The sequence below is a fragment of the Gymnoscopelus braueri genome (assembly GCF_963280865.1).
Source record: "Gymnoscopelus braueri genome assembly, chromosome: 4".
NCBI classification, from domain to species: Eukaryota; Metazoa; Chordata; class Actinopteri; order Myctophiformes; family Myctophidae; genus Gymnoscopelus; species Gymnoscopelus braueri.
The window spans coordinates 44,518,626-44,546,125 of NC_137605.1; the positions used below are offsets into that span (position 1 = coordinate 44,518,626).

The window sequence follows — 27,500 nt, forward strand, 5'->3', positions numbered from 1 at the left end:
TCCGGACTTTTACTTTTTGCACCACTGCACTTGTCGCTTCTGCACGCAAACAGACATGCGCAGGACAAATGTTGGATGTGCATCACTTACATATCACAAACACATGTGTATTATATACATGCACACACACACACACACACACACACACATACAGTACATGAATGCACACACACACACGCACACGCGCGCGCTAACCGAGAGAGGAGCCAGCCTGGGTTGCTCAGAAAAGGTCACTTTATAGCATGTGACTCAAAGGGCTAAGGCAGAGCGTGATGATATGTGCCTGGACGGGTGACAGTGATGTCACCGCGTCCTCCGCGCTCTGGGGCTGTTGTCTCTGACCCCTGGCTCTCAGCACTGCCCTGTCTGACCTTAGGAACTCAAACCCACCAAAGTGGGTGAAATTACAGGGATGTTCAGTTAATGGCCATTTCTGAAGCAGCTGGTGGGGTAATAATTATTATGCCTTATCCCACCCTATAGTATATTCAGCACCCCCCCCCAACCAACCAACCACTTATAGCCTACTGTCAGTGATGGAAAGTAACTCAGTAAATGTACTCAAGTACTGTACTTAAGTACAATGTGTAGGTACTTTTACTTTACTGGAGTATTTTCAATTTTCAATACTTTTCATACATTAATCACTTCAGCCCCTATATACATTTCGGCCATTTGAAAATAGCCGATCTACAAGCAGCTATTTTCAAATAATTTTTTACACATTTTATACATTTGAAAACTTGTGAAATGGGACATTCTGCATAACGAGTACTTTTACTTTTGGTACTTTAAGTACATTTTGATACCAATACTTTTGCACTTTTACTCAAGTCATTTTTTTATTCCGGACTTTTACTTGTAACAGAGTATTTCTATATCGCAGTATTGATACTTTTACTTAAGTAAAATATGTGAGTACTTTTTACCACCACTGCCTACTGTCCCCCGCTCTTTTTCTCTCTCTCTCTCTCTCTCTCTCCCTCCCTCCATCCTTGTCTGTGTGAGTCTCTGGTCAGGCGTAGCCCTGACCTAAACACTTTGTGACAGCTTTCTGGGAGAATTGGGGACTAGGCATGCCTCCAAGACCCTGAGAGAAGCAAAGGTTTCTCTCTCTTCTCTCTCATGCTCTGCATTTATACGTCGCTGCGCGTATGGCCTGTCACAATTATTACATCATCGTCTAATCGCAATTATTGTATATAATCGCAATTATTTTTTGCTTAATCGTCATAATAAATTCCATGTAAAAAAAAATCATATTTTCAAAAAATGACAAAAATAGTGGAAATAGCAGATCTATAAGCTCAAAACGCGCCGCGATGCGACGCGTTTTGAGCTTATAGATCGGCTATTTCCACTATTAATGTTATTTTTAAGTATAAAGTAATTAAATATGTGTTATTCGTCATATCTGCCCTGTGCAACTTTTGTTTACGAAAGCTAAAAGCCAAACAGAAATGTAATTTTTATTCATAATGTTCCATACATTTTCAACGACAGAAACACAATTAACTCATTGAGTGCCATTCACGTGTTTCACGTGTTTTACCGCTATGGTGCAACGTGCCAATCACGTGTTTCACGTGTTTTACCACTATAGTGCAACGTGCCAATCACGTGTTTCACGTGTTTTACCGCTATGGTGCAACGTGCCAATCACGTGTTTCACGTGTTTTTGAAAAGAATAGTAAAAACAAAACAAAAAACATTTTGTTCAGAACCCAAGATATCATTATCTGAAGATTTGCAGCTCCATCCACTCCTTGTTTAACTTATAACTGAAAAAGGCTGTATCTCGCTTCCAAAGCACTTTTTTTTTACTTAAAAAAATTAATAATAATAAATCGCACTGGCCAGAAATAGCCAGAAATAATTCTGGCACTCAGTGAGTTAAATCGTTAATCGCAATTATTTGAGTGATAATTAATCGTCAACTTAAATGTGTAATCGTGACAGCCCTAGCTGCGCGCCGGTGTCGCATGGGGCGAAAATAGTGCAATGTGTACAATTGTACAAGCTCACAACGCGCGCGCGCCGCAACGCGTTGTGAGCTTGTAGATCAGCTGTTTTCTCGTAGCCTGGCATGGCCAGACTAATATCACTGCGTAGATATTAGTCTGGAACCTGAGGGGCAAATTCAACAAAATGCCTCTGGTGATAAACCCGAACCATATTTGCATACTGGGCCCTGATTGGTCCCTCACAACTTCGGAGGGAGAGAAATACAATCTCTATTGAGAGGGCGGATTCGTCTGGAACCAGGCTAATTTTCTGGGGTGTGCAGCAACGGCACGCAGCACAGTATAAATCGAGCCTTGCATCTTTCCCAGTGAAGAACACTGTTTCCCAAACAGTGGGTTGAGACCCATTTGTGGGTCGCAGATACATTTTATCTTTTGTTTCCTACATTTTTTCATTATTTTAAAATATTTTCTAAAGATGACCGCAAAAGAAAACCATTTTTTCAAAAAATAATCAAAGACATTCCCTAAATTAGAAAACAAATGTTTAAGAAGTAGTGAAAATAGCAGATCTGCATGCAAGCTGAGCTTGTAGATCTGCTATTTTCACTAGCTTGGGTCCCGGGGCAAACATCTGATCTCTCTTTTGGGGTCTTGCGCTGAAATGTTTGGGAACCACCGATCTAGAATCCTGTACACAAGTGTAGCACGTGCATACAGGCAAACATAATCTACACATGCATGCGCGCGCGCACACACACACACACACACGCACACGCACACGCACACGCACACGCACACGCACTGCCCTAGATTCTGCCTTTTATCACACCTTACGAACGTTAAAAACCTCACACGTGCGAGCGTGTGTGGTGCTCTTTAATGCATCTCTTTTTCATTATTCACAACTTGGAGTCACGGAATTTCTGTCTGTCAGCCAGATGTTGGCTTTCTTTGTCTGTGTGCACCTGCATGAATACAGTGTAAGTGGGTGTGTGTGCGTGTGTGCATGTATGTGTGTGTGTGTGTGTGTGTGTGTGTGTGTGTGTGTGTGTGTGTGTGTGTGTGTGTGTGTGTGTGTGTGTGTGTGTGTGTGTGTGTGTGTGTGTGTGTGTGTGCAGTGGTGGAAGAAGTACTCAGAGATATTTGACTTAAAGGGATATTTCACTTTCAAAAAAACTTTTGCTCATTTTATCGTCTACTCAGGCTTCAGTGAGCCCGCCAGACAGTTTTTAAGTTGCTTGATTCAGTATTTAGATATTTGATATTCATTTTATCAGACACGCCCCCTTCCTATACAAACCCATTATAACTTCAAACTTCATTTTTAACCTGTTAGATTCATCAAAAACACCCGTCCTTGGTTCTGGTGACTCACCCTGCCCTCCTAATGCGCGAGGGGGCCGTGTTTTTTCGATTACTTTTTTCATTTATTTTTAATGTCTTTTTTGGAAAATGAAAAAAATTAAATAAAACAAATGAAAAAAGTTATCGAAAAAACACGGCCCCCTCACGTATTAGGAGGGCAGGGTGAGTCAGCAGAACCAAGGACGGGTGTTTTTGATGAATCTAACGGGTTAAAATGGAGTTTGAAGTTATAATGGGTTTGTATAGGAAGGGGGCGTGTCTGATAAAATGAATATCAAATATCTAAATACTAAATCTAGCAACTTAAAAACTGTCTGGGGGGCTGACAAAAGCCTGAGTAGACGATAAAATGACCAAAAGTTTTTTTGAAAGTGAAATATCCCTTTAAGTAAAAGTATCAATACTGCAATATAGAAATACTCTGTTACAAGTAAAAGTCTGGAATTCAAAATGTACTTGAGTAAAAGTGCAAAAGAATTGTCATCAAAATGTACTTAAAAGTACCAAAAGTAAAAGTACTCATTATACAGAATGTCCTGTTTCAAGTTTTCAAATGTATAAAAATCTTTTGAAAATAGTAGATCTACAAGCTCACAATGCGTCGCGATGCGAGACGCATTGTGAGCTTGTAGATCGGCTATTTTCAAATGGCCGAAATGTATATCGGGCTGTAGTGGTTAATGTTTTTTTTGGTAATAATAATCAAAATCTACAAAGTAACTAGTAACTAAAGTTTGCGACGTATTGTGAGCTTGTAGATCGGCTATTTTCAAATGGCCGAAAAGTATATAGCGCTGTAGTGGTTAACGTTTTTTTTGTAATAATAATCAAAATCTACAAAGTAACTAGTAACTAAAGTTACTGTACATTTATTTGACAACTTTGTTTACTTGCAGATTTATATTATTATTACAGAACATACATTAACCAATCAAGCCCTATATTGTACTATTTTGGCTATTCTGAAATAGACGATCTACAATAGCCGATCTTGAAGATCTGCAATTTTTACAAAATTTGAAACACTTGAGTACATTTTTACTTGGAACTGTAAGTATATTTTGATGCCAATACTTTTGTACTTTTACTCAATATATATATATATATATTTTTAGTAGTATTAATAGTATTTCTTCCACCACTGGTAGGTTCTAAATCTCCAAGAGAGGATGGCATTAGAAAGGTTTGAGATTACTCAGTACAGCTGTACTGCAGGGTTACACTGTAGTATTTTGCACATAATTGTATTACTTAACCCATTAAGACCTGAAGCCGATTCTACGTGTCTCCTAAATCCCAACAGTATTCAGTAAAGGGTTAAATATTTATAATTCACAGAGGTTCTGTGCATTCTTATATAAATAATGGGACTAAATAGGACACAGACAGATAAAGACATTTGTGAATCGGTTCTGGACAACCGGTCTGACCGAAATACCACTCTGCATAACACATCATCGGGTCATCAGCGACACACACGTGTGTCGGACAGTGCCCGAGTTATGCACAGGACACACACACACACACACACACACACACACACACACACTAGGCCTGTCACAATTATTACATAATCGTCTATTAGCAATTATTTTATATAATCGCAATAATTTTTGCATAATAGTCATAATCAATTCCATGTTAAAAAATGTCATATTTTTAAAAAATGTCAAAAATAGTTGAAATAGCTAATCTATAAGCCCAAAACGCGTCGCGATGCGACGTGTTTTGAGCTTATAGATCGGCTATTTCCACTATTAATGTTTATTTTTAAGTATAAAGTAATTAAATATGTGTTATTTGTCATATCTGCCCTGTGCAACTTTTGTTTACGAAAGCTAAAAGCCAAACAGAGATGTGATTTGTATTCATAATGTTCCATTAATTTTCAATGACAGAAACACAATTAAATCGTTAATCGCAATTATTTGATTACATTTGATAATCGTGACAGCCCTAACACACACACACACACAGATTTCGTGTCATTCACAGACACAGTTAACCTGCTCCTTACCAGTGGGGTCCAGCAGGGCGTTGGCAGCGCCCCAGCGGTGGTAGAGCGCCGCCAGCTCGTGGGGGCTGTAGTTCTTGAGGAAGCTGAGGACGTCGATGGGCATCTCGTGATGCGCCTCCGCCATCGCCTCCTGCTTCACGTCCCCACGCACTCCTCCCGAGGACAGGGAGGAGCTGGAGGAGGAGTAGTTCTGGAGGGCGTGTCCCCCGTGTTGTGTCTGGGAGGAGGTCCCGTAGCCGCCGTGGCCTACTGAAGAGCTGTGGGTGATGGTGCTGGGCCGGGAGGACAGGCCCGCCGCTCGCGCCGCCTGGCCGTGGGAGTTGTTGGCATGTGGCTGATGATGAGGCTGATGGTGGTGATGCTGATGGGGGATCCTGGAGGGCTGGGGGGAGCTCCTGGCTCTGCTGTACTCCGCCAGGCCGTGCTTGCTGGACAGCATGAAGCCCAGGCCCTCCTGGGGCATCATGTAGCGCTGGTCCGCCAGCCTGGCTCCCGACGCGGAGCCGGAGGAGGCGGGGGGCGCCGAGGGACGCTGCTGGGAGGAGATGCCCGTGCTCTTCTCCAGGGAGCCGGCCGAGGACGAGGAGGAGCCTCCCCGAGGGTAGAGATCCACCTTGGGTCTGGAGTGAGACGGGTGGTCACCTAGGGGCCGGCTGCCACCGCCGCCGCCGCTGCTGCTGCTGCCCGGCCGGACGGCTTGCCTCGCCGCCTGGGAGCCCGAGCCGGATGAGCAGCCTCTCGAGGAAGGGGTGGAGGAAGAAGAGGAATTACTTGGGTGACCGGCAGCCGGCTTGTTGCTCTTCTTCGGGGTCTCGCCGGAGTACGCCGGGGGCTGGGTGCGAGGGGTGCGGACCACCGGAGGCAGCGGGGGACACTCCTTGCCCTCCAGCACCGGCGGGGGACCCGTGCGTCTTCTGGCGTACGAGGAGCCGTCTCTGGGGCGCTTCAGGCCGTTCTTCAGGGCCCACTTAGGGGCCAGAGAGGAGCTGCTGCTGTTGATGCGGTGCGACACCGTCTGGTGCATCCACAGCACTTCTGGGTAGCGGGAGGAGTAGGAGCAGAAGGAGCACTTGTGGCTGGGGAGGCCCTTCTTCAGGTCCAGGGCCACGGGGGAGGGGCCTCTGTGGACCTCGGCCTTGACACACAGGTCCAGGGGGGTCAGGTTGGGGTCGGAGGAGGGCGACGACTGGCCGGGAAGAGGTTTGTCTACAGAGGAGCGGGGTGAGAGGTAAGGGTGGGGGGGCGCAGCAACGGGGTTGGGCAACCCCTGGAGAAGGGCCATTTTCAGCTTGGGGTAGCCGCTGGGGTTGCCTCTGTCCGAGCTGGAGCTGGAGCTGGGACTGGGACTGGGTGCGGGGCTGGGTCTACTGCTGTCCTGGGTGGCTGGGTGTTGGACACGGACATGAGACAAGTAGGCCGACGACTCTGTGGCGACAAAGTCACACAGACTGCAGACGTAAGGCTTCTCATCTGTGGAGGAAGAAAGAAGATGATGAATAACTCTGAAGGAAAATGTGAAACAGGGTTTTCCTGCTATAAACAAACTGAGATGAGAAAAGTACCTACAAGATATCTAAGTCAGTGTTAGGTCACATTGTCTGTGCCCGAAGGCACACCAATGGACAAGTCAAAATCTCAAGACCCACTGTATTCATAACAAAAATAACTGATCTTCAAGCAAACAACACAATTGAGAATAACCGACTAACTAATAAATAAATAACAATTTTGTCTACAATAACATGCCCAAAATAGGGACGGCAGGTTGAAAAATATATATTCCAGGGTATAGAATTTGCCTCTGTATTGAGAAATAGTGTGCAATAGTGTTTTTTAAAGAAAAAGAAAAGAAGGAAAATCATGATGGTTTTGTATAGTTGTATATTGAAATAGTAATGTGTGGTTGTCACAGAATCCCACAGCACACCTGGGCTAGTCCCACAACACACCAGTGTGCCTCCGCACACCGTTTGGCAATCAGTATTGTTCTCCTCAGATGTAGTTTTTGCCAGTAGCCACTTGGTTGCAGTATTGGTCTGGTCAGTGTAACCATCCTCCATACAGATACGGCTGTTTTCAACTCGCCATAGTAGTACTGAGAATAAAACTATCAGATCTATAAAACATATACGCTATATCAAACACCAGTTCTCAAAGAATAATTGCTTAGATCAAAACCATGCTGACTATTAATACAATATTTTCATGACCTGATATACTGTTTGCATCTTCCTAATGGACCCTGGTTACTGAAGACTGTGCAGTGCGTTTCCACCAGTTCGCCACAAGGTGGCATACATGTTCCACCTGACTTATCGAGAAGCACATTTATGTGCTCGGACATCCTCCCATCCTCCCACAACCTAACAAAGACACAGATTCAAAGATCTCACTCCCACGTTTCATGATTCAATGTTGTCTTCCTCACACGCACGCACGCTTGAACCCACAAATGCAAGTGTGGTTGCATGCATGTCATCATCGACCACTTTAACCCTCACCACTGGGGTTAAGGCTTATCCTATAGGCTAGAGCTAGACCTTACGGCAACCTTGAACATAACCCCCCCTAACACCAACAGAATGTAACCAGCCTTTTCCTCGCTCTGTGTCTATGCACGCACACGCACATGCACGCGCACACACACACACACACACACACACACACATGCACACACGCACACACACTCTCAGACCAGTAACCTGCCATCTGCTTTCCATTTGCCTTCCTGTTGGCACACCAGGGCAGTGGCCAACACACACCTACCCCGGTGCCAAGGCTACGCCCCCGGGCTATGGGTAGAGTGGCATCACAGAGACACTGAGATTTATGTTGTTTAAAACAAAACAAAAAAGTATAGATATATAATATACTGTATGTTCTCACTTTCTCTCGCCCTCTAACTTTTTCCTCTCCTTCCTGCCTTTCTCCCGTATCACCTCTTCTATAGCTCGAGTCAATCTATCTTTATTCCTCGTGGGAGAGAAGGTCTGTGGTTCCCATAGAGCGGTCCCTGTGCCTGCCTGGGCTGCTGCCAGGGAGGAAGCCATGCAGGAAAATAACCTCAATGTGAGGTAAACAAACATGGGGAGGGGGGGACATCCGCCCTGCATCGTTTCTAAAAAGAGTCACTCTCTCTCTGTCTTGATCCTGAGCTACTCTCTTCCTCACCTGAACTCGCTCGCATGCACACACACACACACACACACACACACACACACACACACACACACACACACACACACACACACACACACACACACACACACACACACACACACACACACACACACACACACACACACACACACACACACACACACACAGATTGTATATATATTTATATATATACACAAACAGACAATGGGGAAAACAAGTACATGCTTAAGCAAACACACAAACGCGTACAGGTACACGTGCACACACGCACGTACACAGACATGCAAATGCACGCCTTGCACACAGCCCTGCAGGAGCAATTAAGACTAGAGTGCTAACAGGCTCTGTCATTGAAGTGACACCTATCTCTCACACAAGAGTGAACAGAGCTGGCAGAGAGAGTAGAGTCACAGGCAGGCAACGAGCACAGGAGCAGACATCTAAATCAGCTATATAGCTGCTCTATGGATCTCACCCTGACTGTGATGAAAATCTAAATAAATTAATGTCCTAATCTCACTGCAGCACAGTTATTCAATGAGCTGAATTGTGTTCTTACGTCAATAGGTAAAAGTCTAAATTTGAGGCACACTTAAAAATGTGGTACATTTTTGGTCCAAAAGATTATAAGGAAGTTGGATGAGAATGCTGCACATCACTTATGTTTACTTTGTTCGAGCCTGATGAAGGCTTTGGTTGGAACATGTTGGTGAGACGGTGGGTCACGGTGCCTCTTTCCTTTAACCATTAAATGGTTAATGGTGCCAGCTTCGTGGCAATTCTGCGCGATAATAATCAAGCCACTTCATAGGAACTTAGCATTCCTTCTAATCACCACACACCTTGAAGGATGTTAGAATGTCATCTAATACGTCAATTACAATGAACAGTGTGGGCGGGCGGGTGATTCACATGAAAAGCAGCCGGCCTACTTTTCTAGATGCCTGCGTAGAAACACCGTGGACAGAGCCAATGTGTCATCAAGAGTATCGTCATCGCTCAATATGATTTGCCTAAAAGCAGTGGTGGAAAGTGCCTAAGTGCATTTACTCAAGTACTGTACTTAAGTACAACGTTGAGGTACTTTTACTTTACTTGAGTATTTCCAATTTCCAATACTTTTACTTCTACTCCACTACATCTCAGAGGAAAATATTGTACTTTTACTCCACTACAATTATTTTAAAACTTTAGTTACTTAGTAGATTTAGATTCCATTCCATTTTTCGATACTACTCCGCTACATCTCTGAGGCAAATAATGTACTTTTTACTCCACTGCAATTATAGGACAGCTTTAGTTACTTTGCAGATTTAGATTATTAATGCAAAACACACATTTACCACTTAAACCTTATTTTATAATTTGGCTATTAGAAAATAGCCGATCTACAAGCTCACAACGAGTCGCATCGCAAGATTTTGAAAGATTTGAGTACTTTCACTTTGGTACTTTAAGTATATTTTGAAGCCATTACTTTTGCGCTTTTACTGAAGTAAAATATTGAATACAGGCCTTTTACTCGTAAGTTAACAGAGTATTTTTATATTGTATTGCTACTTTTACTTATCCACCACAGCCTAAAATGCTATTCTGTTTGTTTGTATTGCCATAATGCTCGCATTCCTACTCATTTGCGTTCTCACTAAAGCGTATGGCGAGCTACACTGCCATAGAACCAAGTATAAATGAGTCTTTAAGTATCTCTAGGGGATAAAGGGACACTGGGGCATTTGGGACATGGTGTGTGAGTGTGTCCTCTGAGTGTCTCTGTGTCTCCACCGCCTGCCTTTCTCTCTCCATCGCGAGGTGACTCTATAAATAACCAATCCCTCAGACATGGTCCTGCCTGCCTGCCTGCCTGGCTGGCGTCCTGACTGCCTGCCTTGTAAGAATGAATGGATGAGTGACAGTCAAAGTAGCAACAACAGGTATATATTAACCCAATAAAACCGGGAACGCATCTGTGTGTAACCACTTAAACCATTATTTTATACTTTGGCTATTCAAAAAATAGCTACGAGCTTGTAGATCTGCTATTTTTGGAAAAATCGTGAAAATTTGTGCAAATCTTTGAATATATATATATTTTTAAAGCAAACATTTTAACTCAAATCTTTGCTTCTGGGGGTCCCTGGAACAAAATATTTTGAGATGAGGGGGTCCGTGGACAAATACATATCATTTTGGAGGTCCTTGACATGAAAAAGTTTGAGAACCACTGATACAGTAACATAGTAGTAGGATTTAGAAAACATTTTGTAGAATCGGAACCTCAGGCCTTAATGGGTTAAGGATTATGTATCAGTCAGAGGGAACGCATAAAGGAATGATTAGATTGACAGAAGACGGCTGGTAGATTGATTGGTTGCTAATGTATGCTAAAAATCCATGTGGATGGAGGATGGATGGAAGGAAGGAAGGAAGGAAGGAAGGAAGGAAGGAAGGAGGAACAGAGAGATGAGGGGATCATTTAAGTCGAGCTGAAATGGTATTTCGTAGAATAAGGGGGGGGGGATATTACGTAGAGAGGAGGGCTGCGTGCGTCTCAGCCAATCACAGGGTTTGGGGGGGGCGGGGATTGAACTGTGTGGAGCTTTGGAACCTCCAGAGAGACAGACACCCACTAATCTGCACTTCTCCTTCCCACCTATGAGCACTCATCTCAGGCAAAGCAATCTACTAGCTGTAGTATACAACCCTCGTAGACGTATTTATGATTCTGACGTCTTCAATCTACGAGAGTTGTAGGGTTCACGCCCCATGGAGACATGGACTTTCTGCACTATGCCCCGTAGACACTCCAAACGTGTACAAATGTGAAAATAAAGGTGCTTACCCCCAAGCCCCAAATGATAACTTGCTCTACGGGGTAGTAGTTTAATGTAATAATCCATATCTTTCAATAAAGAAGTGTTTTAATGCCGTCTGTGGCCGATTCTATCGGAAGTTCCCAATGGGCGGTAGTGACGGGTAGTGACGGGGCGCATCCGGTGGAACCCGGAATTACACTAAATGTAAACAGGAAGTAAACAAGGGTGAAAAAACGGCGTTCGGCCACAGACGGCATTAAAACACTTCTTTATTGAAAGATATGGATTATTACATTAAACTACCCCGTAGAGCCAGTTAACATTTGGGGCTTGGGGTTAAGCACCTTTATTTTCACATTTGTACATGTTTGGAGTGTCTACGGGGCATAGTGCAGAAAGTCCATGTCTCCATGGGGCGTGAACCCTACAACTCTCGTAGATTGAAGACGTCAGAATCATAAATACGTCTACGAGGGTTGTATACTACAGCTAGCAATCTACAATGAGGGCCTAAAAGTAATTTAAAAAAACGATCAAACCAGGGGGTGCTGATAAAATATGAATCAAGATGATGTTACTGCATTGCCTATTTTTTCACTCAAATGTTTTCAGAAAAGGATATTTTAGTGTACTGTTTCACAGTTTGTAACGCGGCCACCGTGTTGGATACGGCAGCAGCATACAGCATAGACAAATTAATGGAATTTATTTTGAAGTGTTTTGGGGAAAATGAAGGAAATTATTTTGATTGATTCTTCAGATTTTTAAAAATGAAATCCATAAAAATGGGTGCACAACCCACAAATGGGTCCCAACCCCACTGTTTGGGAAACAGTGGCATATATCAGTGGTTCTCAAACTTTTTCATGTCAAGGACCCCCAAATAGAGACATATTAGCCTGCGGACCCCCATTTGAAAAGATATGCCAAGGACCCCCATAAGAGAAGTTTTTACAGCTCTAGCAGTGATTTTCAACCATTTTAATTTCAAGGACCCCCAGTTTGACATGCGTTAGACTACGGACCCCCATTTAATGGCATTTATCTCTGGGACCCCAATTTATATTGTAAAATTAATGTTAATTTAACTCTGAGAGTGTACGAATGGAACTATGTTGGTTACATTTGTATACTCTCTGAGTTACAGACCCATAAGGGTCAATTTGGTTCCTGACTATATATCATTTAGCTGTTTTTGTTTTAATTATTTTGTTTTTGTTTTAATTATTTTAATGATTATGATGAATAATTGCGATTATCTCAAATAATTGCGATTAGACTATTATGTAATTAGACTATTATGTAATAATTGTGACAGGCGTAACAGACAGACAGACAGACAGACAGACAGACAGACAAACAAGACAGAAAAGACAGACACATGCCATGTGTTTTACCATGTGACTTGGCCCATGCAGCACAGCTTTGTTGTAAAAGCACGGGCTGTGCTCACAACTTCTGAGGTTGCAAGTTCATTTGCCCCCACAGCACAGCACAGCCCGTTATATTCACGTCGGTCCGGCCGGTGGAGTGTTTTTTCTATCTAAGTCTCTCACAGCCCCGCCCCCCCCAGATAAACATTCATTAGAATCAATCTCTGACGTCAGAGTACTGCAGGATATTCCCAGTCTCCCATGACTTTGGAACAATCATTGAGTGGGAGAGAGAGGGAGAGAACACTTCACACTACATTTACTACCATGAAGGAAGTCCACTCCAGCTCATAGCTATTGGAGAGAACAGAGCTCTCTTTGTTGTTGTGTTGTGGCATCAAGTTTGGGAGCAAAAAAAAAGAAAATAGAAAAAAAGGGGAAATAAATAGCTACTGTAATAAGAGGTGTTTCGTTCCCTGGTTCTGTATATAAGGCCCTAGTTTTATTCCAAAGTTCTTGTTGAATGTCTGGTTATCCATTAAACGCAGTGCTGATGTTCAAAGTTAACCCATTAAGACAGCATAGGAAAGCATAATCTGTGTGTCACTTTAAGATTTACTTTGGGCTATTCAAAAATAGCAGATCTACAAGCTCATAGCGCGGCACCGAGTGCCGCGCTATGAGCTTGTAGATCTGCTATTTTTGAAAGATCGTGAAAATCGTGTGCAAATCTTGGAATACATGTTTTCTATACAAACATGTGTAAAATGTTTAGTTCCAGGGACCCCCAGAAGAAAAGATTAGAGTTACAAATGTCCGCAAAAAAATATATATATATTTGCACACATTTTCATGATTTTTCAAAAATAGCAGATCTACAAGCTTGTATAACTGACATTTTTGAATAGCCAAAGAAATCTTAAAATGACACAGATGCGTTCTCGGTCTTAATGGGTTAAAGGGGGGGGGGGGACGGGACAGACAGACAAACAGATTTTCATGGCAGAGAAACGAAAAAAGGAGAGCAAAAAGACATTTTCAAAACACAGATGAAGGGGGGTTTCCTGACACAGGAAGAGTTGAAATAGCACACAGCTCGATCAGGGCCTGCAGAGAAGCTGTTGCTATTTTTGAACGTCTCTACACACCGCCAGGGAAGATTGGAAGCAATCACTGTGCATAGCATGCCATCGCCGGCTGACAAATTTGCGCTTTTAACAAGTTAGCGAGTTAACAGCTAGCAGGCTATCTCTGTGTCTTCTCACGGGGAAAGAAACATTCAACACTTTTGACACATTGCACTGTAATTCCTCTTTTATCGTAAATCAGCCGTGCCTGTATGTTTTCGCCCTCGTAGTGGGCAGGGTTTTCTTTTCTTTTTTTTCCCTTCTGTGTTTATGGGTTGTGGAGGTGAAAAAATGTCAGGCATTCCAAAAATGCCCTGTTGTCTATTGTAACGCAGTGTTCAAAGGCTCGCGAGTTCATCTAAGCGTTAATACTGTTTACTTCACTGTCCATGAGTACTTAACAGCTGCATTGGCCTCGACAATACACCTTCCAGTGACAATTAATGTTTAATGACCTTCCCTTATACAGTTGTTTATTTTAAACACGTCCCCCTATAAAAAAAAATAGCTGCCTTGAAATGTAACTGCGGTGTTTGGCCACCGGGGGGATCCAACTCCCCACTCCCCACAGAAACATGGTCAGTGATGAGCACCCCCACAGCAGTGGACGTTTCACCAACAGATGTTGGCTACCGAGCGACTGTCAGAGTCAGGGGCCTTGAGAGGGAGGTCTGGAGAGGAAATGGGTGAGGAATGCTTCTCCTTTGCTCTACCTTTGACCTCAGCTGCTTATACTCGAGTGTAAACAAAAAAAATCTCCACCAAAACATTTGTACACATACATTTGAATAATACAAACATGTATTTGAAAAAATTTGTGCATACTATTTACTGCATTTCCTACATACGATGTACCTATTCCATTGTCTATATAGCATTGACAATGGAAGGACCCCCCCCCCGCAGGGGTCCTTGAGGGAGTTCCAGGGGGTCCCCAGCTAAATGCTGGATAGTTAGGAACCAAATGGACCCTTATGGGTCTGTAACTCTGAGAGCGTACAAATGTAACCAAATGGACCATAACGGGTCCATTTGGTTACATGTGTACACTCTCAGAGTTCAATTAACATTGATTTTACAATATAAATTGGGGTCCCAGAGATAGAGCTGCCATTAAATGGGGGTCCGTAGCCTAATTGCACGTCAAACTGGGGGTCCTTGAAATTAAAATGGTTGAGAATCACTGCTAGAGCCGTAACGATCTTCTCTTATGGGGGTCCCTGGCATATCTTATCAAATGGGGGTCCGCGGGCTAATAAGTGTCAATTTGGGGGTCCTTGACATGAAAAAGATTGAGAACCACTGGTCTATAGTGCTTGAAATGCAAAACGGAGAGTGGAAAGCGAAGTTGAGTTACAGTTATTTCTGGTGCCCTGGTAAGGATACCATTATGTAGAAAAAAGGAAATGGCTGTTCAGAGTTAGAGTTGTGTTCTGACTTACCGGCGGCCAACTGGCCTGCATCGGTGGCGTCCATCTCCGAGGCCTCTCCGTTTCCCAGGGCGGACGCCGGCGGCGAGTCTCCGTACCCCGGGGTGCTGGGCCGACTAGGGGAGCCCGATTCCGGGTCGCTGGTGGAGCCCCAGCGATCTCCTCTCCCCGCTCCTCTCTCCTTCTCTCCTCCGGAGCCTTCCTTTTCTTTCCTGTGGACCCGCTGGTGGACCATCATCTGGTGGCGGCTGCGGAACACCTTCCCGCACTCGAAGCACTCGTTGGACTTGGAGGAGGAGGTCTGGGAGGTCTGGGACGGCCGGCGGCGGTCCTGGCGGGACGCCGGGCGGTACTCGGAGTCGCTGAGGCTCTCGGGGGTCCTGTCCCCGGAGGAGGCGTGGCTGCTGCTGCGGCGGCCCGAGCTGCGTCTCTCCTGGCCCTTCAGGACGTAGCGGCTGCTCTCCTTCTCGTAAACCACGGAGGCTCCGGCCAGGGCCTCCGGTCCCATGCGTCCTTCCCCGGACGAGGCCTTGTAACTGGGCTCGATGGGCTCCACCACCCTGCCCCTGGTGGCCAACTGCCAGGCCTGGTAACTGCACACCGGATCCAGCTCTGGGATCCTGTGGCCCAGTGAGTTCTTCTCCTTCTCCTCCTCCCCGTTCTCCTCAGACTTCCCCTCGGCGGACCCGAGGTTGAGGTAGTCCAGGAGGCGTCTCTTGGCGGCCGGCGAGTCTTCGTCGTCGCTGGGTCTGCGTTGGCTCTGGGGCCTACTGGCTCCGTTGCCGTGGACTTTCTCGTGGGCCCTGAGGCTCTCTCTGCTGTGGAACAGGTTCCCGCATTTGGAGCAGATCTGGTACACGGACGTGACGGAGCTGGCGGAGACGTCGGGGTCCTGGGCCACGTCGTTGATGGTGACGGCGGGTTCCGAGTTCTCCACTTTGGTCCTGGACTTGGACTTGGTGTTGTGGGTCTTCATGTGGGACTTGAGGAACCAGGCCTCCCGGAACCGCCGGCCGCAGATGTGGCAGCAGTGCTCCAGGATGCCGGCGTGTTTCTTCATGTGTGACTTCAGGAACCAGGCCTGGGTGAAGACCTGGCCGCAGGTCTCGCAGGGGAACGTTCCGTCGGTCTGGGGCTGGACCGGCGGCTCTGCCTCCGTCACGGCCTCCTCCTCCTTGACCGAGCAGCTCTCCTCCTCCGTGTCGGCGGTGATGTGGACCTTCTCGATGTGGCTGAGGAGCTGGTCCTCGCGCTGGGCCTCGTAGCCGCACAGGCGACAGCAGAACGGCCGCTGGTCCGACGTGGGCTTCTCTCTCTTGATGTTTCTCGCCGGCGGTTTCCTCTTGCCCTCCTCCGCTGCGCTGTTGTCTCCGCTGCTGATCACGCGGTTACAGGCCGAGCTGCTCTTGGTCGGGCTGGTCCCTCCGTCGAGACCCTCGGAGACGCCCACCTCGCCCGCCGCAGACGCCGCCTCCTCCTCCTCCTCGGCGCCGCCCTCGTCGTCGTCGTTGGAGTGATGGCTGGAGAGCGTGCCCAGCTTGTGGCTGCGGATGTGGACCTTCAGGTTGCCCTTCTGGGACGCCCGGTGGTCGCAGTACGGGCATTTGTACGGACGCGCGCCCGTGTGGCGCCTCATGTGCTGGGACAGGGAGCTGAGGAAGGGGAAGCTCCGTCCGCAGATGTTGCAGTCGTAGGCACCGGGGGTCTTGTCGTCGTCCATCTCCGCCTCTTTCCCGTCGCTGGCTTTGTCTCCGTCCAGCTCTTCCTTCAAGCCACAGGACTGGGTCTCCATCAGCTCCACGCCGTCTCTGGGGTTCATGGTGCAGGCCGAGTCTATCCTAGCCTTGCTGGCCCTGCTGCAAACTCTCTAACAACGATAATCCCACTGCTATCTGCGGCTGTACATCGAGGGCTATGTTTTTTTGCGTTGTCAGGGGGATCCCGATGCTATCTGCCTTTGCTCATCTAGTTGTTGTTAACGGAGCATCCAATGTACCAGCTCGCCCCAGCACTCTCTGCTTGTTTAAGACAATGTCATCCATCCATCTTCATCTAGCACCTAGCAATGAATCTGGGACTTACAATTTGCTGTGGCACGGTACAAAAGCAGCTTACCCGGCACAATCATTGATTGTGCAGAGCTATAGTAAATTTGAACTTTCTGCCAATGAGAACATATCTCTCATAGCTTATACTCTGTGCTGTGTGAAAGTGAAAGTTTCAAGTCCTCTCACTGTTGCAGTTCCCAGGCCTTGTTATGGGGCGGTGTCTGTGTCAGAGCCCGAGCTAATCCACGACCCCTCTTCTTTTCATTTCACTGGGACCTTTTCTTTGGTTTTGGTTTTCAGCACATCAGCAACTCTTCCAGGACACAGCAGTGAGTTGCGCAGCCCCGCTCAGATACTGACAACCTGCGAGACAGAGAGAGGAGAGAGGAGAGAGAGAGAGAGAATAGGCAGGAAGGCGAGAGGAGAAACAAAAAGGACAAAAGAACGAGTTAGTATAGCCAACGCATGGCAGAAGCCTCTGTGTGTTCTATTACATATTTGCATAAGCAGCTCTGCCAATGTGTCAGCAGCAGAGAGTAGTAGGCTTATATGCGTCATGCAGTTGTTCTGTTTGTACACGAGCACCTCCTACAGTGTAGGTAGTAGCATGTAGCATGTACTACTGTATGTCTGTCTACACAGCCCTGTCTATGCACCACAGCGTGTGTGTGTGTGTGTGTGTGTGTGTGTGTGTGTGTGTGTGTGTGTGTGTGTGTGTGTGTGTGTGTGTGTGTGTGTGTGTGTGTGTGTGTGTGTGTGTGTGTGTGTGTGTGTGTGTGTGTGTGTGTAATTGTGCACGAGCCCGGGCTTCAAGCCCTGACGCCACACTGGCTGAGTCAACACTTTACACAATCACAGTGGCGGGGTAGAGCAACGTTCACATCAGCAAGATCAGCAGTGCCACCATATTCCCTCCCTGCCGTGCCGGGCCCGCGCACACGCCTGCTTCAACTGACACTATCACATGACAGGGATCTTAAGTACACAACAGGAAGTGGCTCTTCAGACAGTTTGCTTTGCTCTCTTTTCTCCAGTCACAAACTGGAGTAGAGTGGAGGGGGGGGGGAGGGTTGGGCTGGAGAGGAGAGGAGAGGCAGCAAGGGGGGAAAGAGAGAGAAACAGAAACAGAACAAGCGAGAATATGAGCGAGAGAGAGAGAGAGAGAGAGCGAGAGAGAGAGAGAGAGAGAGAGAGAGAGAGAGAGAGAGGGAGAGAGAGACATCAAAACCAGATCTATAGTGAGGTTTCTACTCTTTTATCTTGTGTCTAAATCTCAGGCCTGCAGCTCAGACTGTGGGCTCAACAAAAGCACAGTGAACAGGAGACACATTCTGAGAGGACGACTTGCTTTTGCTTTATATTTTTCAAACTGTAAACTGGAAATAGAAAAAAATGAAAGAAATTAAACGTTCAGGAAAGAGATACTGATATAGTTTGAAAATAACAGTACTTACAAGAAGTGGGGTGTTCATTAAAACAAGACGCTGTGTGTGGAGACCGAAAAATGTGGACTTTGAAATTGCAATGAAGTATGACTGACAGCATTATTAGAGGCTATTATATGAACTGCCAGGGCCCATATAAGCCCCAGATAGTGCCAGACTGTAATTAGAGGTGGATAATTGATCATAATCATAAGAGGATAAGCTGGGGCTGGGGTTGGGTGGGGAGTGGGTGGGTGTGGGGGGGGGGGGGGGGGGATTTCTGAGGGAACAATCATACTTCTTACATCTCTCCCCCACTGCCAAAAGCACCCACTCTGCCACCAGAGCCATGCGTTCTTACAATGATTTATGCTCTTCAAAATCAGCGTGGCCCCAACACTTCCTCCTAGGATATTTGATAAGCCTAACGTTGCCGGGCAACAAATGTCAATTCCCGGCCGGGCCACTAAGCGAGGATGATAGCCTTTGAAGTAAAAATGTAATACCAGGAAGTGGAATCGCGACTTGTTTTTTATAGAAGCATTGGTGTACTCCATGCAATAGGACAACAAAAAGGGGATGTGAATACCTTACTGCTGTCAAACAAACGCAAAATTGTAATAATAGAGGTACTAATATGAACTAATCATTTTAGCCCATTAAAACCGGGAACACATCTGTGTTTAAGCAACCACTTTAAGCATTATTTTACACATTGGCTATTCAAAAATAGCAGATCTACAAGCTCATAGCGCGGCACCGAGTGCCGCACTATGAGCTTGCAGATCTGCTTTTTTTTTTTTATCGTGAACATTTTTGAAAATCTTTGAATATATCCATTTTAAACGAACATTTTTAACTCAAATCTTTGCTTCTGGGGGGTCCCTGGAACAACATATTTTACAATATGCGCTATGAGCCTGTATATCTGCTATTTTGTGAATAGCCAAAGTGTAAGATAATGGATAATGGCCAAGTGGTTAAAGTCTAAAATGACAGATGCTTTCCCGGTCTCAAATGGTTAATCATCAATCATTTTTATCTATTTTTCTATCTTTATTCTTTTTTTTCCAAAACATAATGTACAATGTGTCCCTGTTGTGCGTTATCATAGAATTAGGCTGAAATAAAAAAAATTGTTAGAAGAATGGTGAGGGTCCATCAAGGGTCTTAGTCCAGTAAGGGACCATTTTGGTTCCTAACTATGAATCATTTAGCTGGGGACCCCCTGAAATCCCCTCAAGGACCCCTCAGGGTCACCGGAGCCCACGTTAAGAACCACTGCTTTCTTTAAACAGCTCCGGCTTTCTCCAACATGTCCGGGTGAGTCAGACTTGGCTTACTCTAACCCACACACACTCCACTTTTACCCTCTCGGTTAAATTAACACTCTGGATTTGACTGTGCACCTTGTCAGCCAATCAGCTGGGTCTGATGCTGCTGTGTAAATATGGCTTTAGTAGAGAGAAAAAAACAGCGACCTTGAGTTTGACCTTTCAAGGTCACTGAAGGTCATGGGTCATGTTGCCAAATGGAATGGATCTGTTTATAAAGGTAAATCATCTTTTCTTTAACAGTTTTCAAGTTATAGTTGAATAAACTAAATGTAAAACAAATGTTATCTTATGTGAATTGATTGCAGAATATATATGTGAATATTTAAACATATATTTAACCACTTTAAGCATTATTTTACACATTGGCTATTCGTGTGAATATATATGTGAATATTTAAACATATATTTAACCACTTTAAGCATTATTTTGCACATTGGCTATTCAAAAATAGCAGATATACAAGCTCATAGCGCGGCACCGAGTGCCGCGCTATGAGCTTGTAGATCTGCTATTTTTGCCGCGCTATGAGCTTGTAGATCTGCTATTTTTGTCTGCATGTATTTTGTTTTGTAAGAATTATTATTTTTTTAAACCTAAAAAAGGCATAAAAGCCCAAAAATAAGCCCAAAACTGCATCTATAATGGCAAAAGAAAACAACAACTACAGAACCATTACAACAATGACATACAGTATAACAACCACTGTAGCACCGAATGTGTAAACAATTTGCAGCGACAGATTTCGACGACATTTTGGCGTTAACGTGAAATTAACTGCCTGTGCCGACTGCCCTTCACTGCTTTAGTGATTTGTAGCAATCACTTAAAAAAAATAAAAAAAAGACTCTCTGAAGAATGTTTGGATACTTGACACGCCACTTCAAAGCCGGAGCAAATAAGCTTGATTGAATTACATCCAAGACATGAAGGGTGACAAATCAACTGCTGATGGACGTAAACACGTCAAAATGAGATGTTTAGGCCATCCCTCCCTCTCCCTCTCTGTCCCTCTGTGTGTCTGTCTGTCTGTCTGTCTCTCTCTCTCTCTCTCTCTCCCTCCCTCTCTCCCTCCCCCCGCCCCCAAATGTCACTCAATACTTCCTAGCTCGAGTCGGTTCTGGTGTTAAAAAGGGGATTATGATCTTATTTCTTATTAAATAGCCAGGCTGATTGGAGGCGGTGGGTTAGGAAGAGGATGGTGTTGGGGTGGAGGGGGGGGCGGGGGGGGCTTTAAACCCATCATCCACCAGACAGTCACATGTGCAAATTAAAATGTAATGAGATTAGGGCCCTAGAAGGGGAAACAATGCTGGCTCCTTGCTGGCATACAGACCAAGAAGGAGAGGGGGGGCGGGGGGGGGGGGGGGGGCGGACACAAATTGGCTTAAGAAAGGAGAAATTGTCCAATGGGGGAGACAACGGGACAAGGTGACCATTCACCGGAGTCATCGAAAAAAAAAGATGCAGTGCATGAGCAGTGGTGGAAAAAAGTAGTCAAATGTTTTACTTAAGTAAAAGTATCAATACTGCAATGTAGAAATACTCTGTTACAAGTAAAAAGTCTGGAATTCGGAATTGATTTACTTGAGTAAAAGTACAAAAGTAATGGTATCAAAATGTACCGGAAGTAAAAGTACTCATTATGCAGAATGTCCCATTTCACAAGTTTTCACACGCATCGCATCGCGACGCATTGTGAGCTTGTAGATCGGCTATTTTCAAATGGACGAAATGTATATAGGGCTGAAGTGGTTAATGTATGTTTTATAAAGTTAACTAAAGTTCTGAAATAAAGTAGAAGTAGAAGTATTGGAAATTGGAAATACTCATTTTAAGTACACATACCTCAAAATTGTACTTACTTAAAAAGTACAGTACTTGAGTAAATGTACTTAGTTACTTTACACCACTGCAGTGCATGAGACACTACGGCTCTAATGTTGAAGTGCACCATGGTTTCCTCCGTCGGTGTGGATCGCACCATGCTATTCCGGCTGCCAAGAATGGCTCCGTTTGTTTACCATGGCTGTCATGCGGCCTCGGGCTAAACTAGCACCGACCCCGACACACAACACACGCATCGTGACGCTTCGCCATTGTCAGGAGAGTGTCTGTGTATCTGATATCAGATATGACAACGGACACTTAACATGCCCCAACACGAGGCGCTGCATGGGACTCAATAGAAACCTACTCACCTGCAGTGGTGTGAAGTAACTAAGTACATTTACTGTAATTTTGAGATGTGTTTTACTTTACTGGAGTATTTCCAATTGTCTGTACCTTTACTACTACTCCACTACATCTCAGAGGCAAATATCATACTTTTACTCCACTATCATTATTTGTTGTTACTAGTTACTTTGTAGATTTTGATTATTATCACAAAACATACATTAACCACTTCAGCCCTATTTCGGCCATTTGAAAATAGCAGACCTACAAGCTCACAATGCGTCGCAATGCGACGCATTGTGAGCTTGTAGATCTGCTATTTTCAAATGATTTGTATACATTTGAAAACTTGTGAAATGGGATAATGAGTACTTTTTACTTTCGGTACTTTAAGTATATTTTTGACACCAATACTTTTGTACTTTTACTAAGTAAATCTTTTAATTCCGGAATTTTACTTGTAACAGAGTATTTCTATATCGCAGAATCGATACTTTTACTTAAGTAAAATAATGTGAGTACTTTTTCCACTACAGCTCAGCACCTGATATAATGACCGCTGCGTCAAAACAGAAACAACCCCCCCCCCAACCCCCACCCCTCCAATCCAACCCACTTCTCACTGTTTGAACCCCTAGCTGATCTCCTGCTGAACGTTGAACCGCGGCAGCTAGAGCTTTAGTGAGGAGAAGGAGGAGGAGGAGGAGGAAGAGGAGGAAGAGGAGGAAGTGGGAGGGGGGGGGGGGGGTGGAAATCCGCTCGTATTTTCCCATCGATCCACACAGCCCTTCAAAGGGGCTGGGCTATTTCTGTTTCCACTGCACGGAGAGAGAGAGAGAGAGAGAGAGAGAGAGCCCTGAGACGCACATCTGGAGCTGGTCTAGCACCAGCATTCTTTGGCGCGTCAACCAGGGCCAGCAGAGGTCTGTGTGTGTGTGTGTGTGTGTGTGTGTGTGTGTGTGTGTGTGTGTGTGTGTGTGTGTGTGTGTGTGTGTGTGTGTGTGTGTGTGTGTGTGTGTGTGTGTGTGTGTGTGACGTGTGTGTGTGTGTGTGTGTGTGTGCGTGTGTTCCGACGGCTTCCGTTTACAACACAGCTGCCTGTCTATCCGTCCATCCGGCCGTCCACACATCAAATCTGTCAATTTTAAATAGACGAATGTGATACTAAAAGGCTTACAAAACGTGCGATAATAAGCCCCCACAAGCTGTCATTCACATAGAGGAGAGACCTGCCCCTCTCACCGCCAAAACCATCTCAGAGGGAAAAACAACACCAGAGATCTACCCAGCCCTCTCCTTCACTCAGACTGTCACATGTCACCTTCATCACTGATGAGGACTGTGGGTCAATCCCAGCGTGGAGCATCCTTCATCCTTCAATCCTCCACCCACATGACACGCACACACCCACCGACGCACACACATACACACACACACACCCACGCACACACATACACACACACAGTAGGACAGAGTCCGGCATTTAACCCATTAAGACCTGAGGCCGAGTCTATAAAATGTCTTCTAAATCCTAACAGTTTTCCGAAAAAACGTATGTTGCAATAATATCAGTGGTTCACAGACTTCATGTCAATGAACCCCCAAATTATATGTATTTGGCCGCGGACCCCCATCTCAACATATGTTATTCCAGGGACCCCCAGAAGCAAATATTTTTGTTAAAAATGATGGCTAAAATGTGTTGAAGATTTGCACACATTTTCACGATTTTTCAAAAATAGCAGATCTGCTAGCACGGCACTCTGTGCCGCGTAATGAGCTTGTAGATCTGCTATTTTTTTATAGCCCAAAGAAATCTTAAAATGACACACAGATGCGTTCCCGGTCTTAATGGGTTAATAGGCTAAAACGTGGTGGACAGAAAATAAGAGTGAACCTTCTGTTTCATGTATGAATGCTCACACGCACGCACGCACGCACGCACACACGCACACACGCACACACGCACACACGCACACACGCACACACGCACACACACAGAGGAATTGGAAGAGTGGAGAGGAAAACAGAGGGGTCTTTTAAAGTTGTCCACACACATCCTTTTAAAGTCTATATACGCTCACTGTGAGCTTTTTAACAGTGCTTCATACAGGCAGCTCTGAAAGCTAAATGACCCATAGACAGCTGCACACACACACACACTGACGCACATGCACGCGCACACCAGCCACCGCATTTGTACACGTGCGCACACATAGACACGAGCATACAACCACCGAACTTGTATGCTTTAAAAAAGAAAAAAAAACTCACAATCATTCTGTACATTGGCTCATAAAGTGGACACATTCAGTGCTCAGGGTGGGACAGAGGGGTGCCTGGGGAGCGGACACGCACGCATGCGCACAGACACGCACACGCACACGCACACACACACACACACGCACCCACACACTACTAAGTGTAGGCAGTGGATTCTCAGACCAATCAATAATCCATTATGAACAAACTGCTCCTCACCTCCCTCCTTTACTCTGAGGCAACAGACAAAGAGGTCTGCTAGAAGCTACATGATGGAGAGAGAGAGAGAGAGAGAGAGAGAGAGAGAGAGAGAGAGAGAGAGAGAGAGAGAGAGAGAGAGAGAGAGAGAGAGAGAGAGAGAGAGACAGACAGACAGACAGACAGACAGACAGACAGACAGACAGACAGACAGACAGACAGACAGACAGACAGACAGACAGACAGACAGACAGACAGACAGACAGACAGACAGACAGACAGACAGACAGACAGACAGACAAAGTGAGAGAGAGACAGAGAGACAAAGAGAGAGAGAGACACAGACAGACAAAGTGAGAGAGAGACAGACAGAGAGACAAAGAGAGAGAGAGACACAGACAGACAGACAGACAGACAGACAGACAGACAGACAGACAAAGTGAGAGAGAGACAGACAGAGAGACAAAGTGAGAGAGAGACAGACAGACAGACAGACAAAGTGAGAGAGAGACAAACAGAGAGACAAAGAGAGAGAGAGACACAGACAGACAGACAGAGAGACAGACAGAGAGAGAGAGACACTGTCCCACACTGCTGGAACTGCTACCGTAACACACATCTGCAACTTTGTGTCTAATCAAAACCATCTATCAACACTGACATTTTTGGACACAAACCATTCAAGACGCCCTCTGTAGTCTGTGGCTGTTACACATAGCATACTGTAGTCTGTGGCTGTTACACATAGCATACTGTAGTCTGTGGCTGTTACACATAGCATACTGTTGTCTGTACTGTCTGTTACACATAGCATACTGTTGTCTGTACTGTCTGTTACACATAGCATACTGTAGTCTGTACTGTCTGTTACACATAGCATACTGTTGTCTGTACTGTCTGTTACACATAGCATACTGTTGTCTGTACTGTCTGTTACACATAGCATACTGTAGTCTGTACTGTCTGTTACACATAGCATACTGTTGTCTGTACTGTCTGTTACACATAGCATACTGTAGTCTGTACTGTCTGTTACACATAGCATACTGTTGTCTGTACTGTCTGTTACACATAGCATACTGTTGTCTGTACTGTCTGTTACACATAGCATACTGTAGTCTGTACTGTCTGTTACACATAGCATACTGTAGTCTGTACTGTCTGTTACACATAGCATACTGTAGTCTGTACCTTCCACCCACTGCCCAGAGTGTACAAATGAAACTATATACTCTGTATTTGGTTCCATTGTGTATGCTCACAGCGTTATATTAGCGTTTTACATGTGTATGTTTCAAGGCACTGAAGGCAGGTGTGTGTACTACAAACACATGCACATAAGCAGGAACTTGTCATGTGTGTGTGTGTGTGTGTGTGTGTGTGTGTGTGTGTGTGTGTGTGTGTGTGTGTGTGTGTGTGTGTGTGTGTGTGTGTGTGTGTGTGTGTGTGTGTGTGTGTGTGTGTGTGTGTGTGTGTGTGTGCGCGTGTGTAAGTAAGTAAGTAAGTAAATGTGTGAACATGCACGTATGTCTGTCTGCTGTCAATGGCGACTCGTAAAGACATGGACATTGTCTTGAGCCTGGAGGTCTATAGGACTACTCTGGGTCAGGGTCTGGTTCAGGGGTCTATAGGACTACTCTGGGTCAGGGTCTGGTTCAGGGGTCTGGTTCAGGGGTCTATAGGACTACTCTGGGTCGGGGTCTGGTTCAGGGGTCTATAGGACTACTTTGGGTCAGGGTCTGGTTCAGGGGTCTATAGGACTACTTTGGGTCAGGGTCTGGTTCAGGGGTCTGCAGGACTACTCTGGGACGGGGTCTGGTTCAGGGGTCTGGGTCGGGGTCTGGTTCAGGGGTCTATAGGACTACTTTGGGTCAGGGTCTGGTTCAGGGGTCTATAGGACTACTTTGGGTCAGGGTCTGGTTCAGGGGTCTGCAGGACTACTCTGGGACGGGGTCTGGTTCAGGGGTCTATAGGACTACTCTGGGTCGGGGTCTGGTTCAGGGGTCTATAGGTCTACTCTGGGTCGGGGTCTGGTTCAGGGGTCTATAGGACTACTCTGGGTCGGGGTCTGGTTCAGGGGTCTATAGGACTACTCTGGGTCAGGGTCTGGTTCAGGGGTCTATAGGTCTACTCTGGGTCGGGGTCTGGTTCAGGGGTCTATAGGACTACTCTGGGTCGGGGTCTGGTTCAGGGGTCTGCAGGTCTACTCTGGGTTGGGGTCTGGTTCAGGGGTCTGCAGGTCTACTCTGGGTTGGGGTCTGGTTCAGGGGTCTATAGGACTACTCTGGGTCGGGGTCTGGTTCAGGGGTCTATAGGACTACTCTGGGTCGGGGTCTGGTTCAGGGGTCTATAGGACTACTCTGGGTTGGGGTCTGGTTCAGGGGTCTATAGGACTACTCTGGGTTGGGGTCTGGTTCAGGGGTCTATAGGACTACTCTGGGACGGGGTCTGGTTCAGGGGTCTGCAGGTCTACTCTGGGTCGGGGTCTTGTTTGGGGGTCTGTGTCCCCCGCACTATCAGAGCAGGTCATGCTCACACAGGCAGGGAAAGCAGCGGGGGCCACGCAGCGCCCATTGTTGGGGTCCCGCCCCCCTTGCATCCACCCCACCCACCCACCCACCCACCCACCCCAAGACTAGCCTGTCCCATCCCTGCCCCCTCCCCACACACACCCCTAACACCCCCCCACACACACACACACCCTAACACCCGTGCGCTCAGTAGCACCATTAATGTTTCAGAACAATGGTGGGGTCCCTCTCTGTCCGTCCATCTCCTAAACCCCCCCCCCCCCCCACTCTATT

The 27,500-nt window shown here is 45.8% G+C and overlaps 1 protein-coding gene across 2 annotated transcripts in view; it reads right to left on the reverse strand.

Moving 5' to 3' along the window:
* The window catches only part of LOC308084638 (zinc finger protein 516-like), a 67,400-nt gene that overhangs the window by 8,546 nt on the left and 31,354 nt on the right, over positions 1 to 27,500 (reverse strand). For both annotated transcript variants that reach the window (XM_080427404.1, XM_080427405.1), the window contains exons 2-3: positions 15,264 to 17,662; positions 5,350 to 6,819 (exon numbers count right to left, since the gene is read on the reverse strand). In XM_080427404.1, coding sequence (XP_080283530.1) covers positions 5,350 to 6,819; positions 15,264 to 17,070 — 3,277 coding nt within the window. In that variant the 5' untranslated portion in view covers positions 17,071 to 17,662. The remainder of the gene's footprint in view (positions 1 to 5,349; positions 6,820 to 15,263; positions 17,663 to 27,500) is intronic.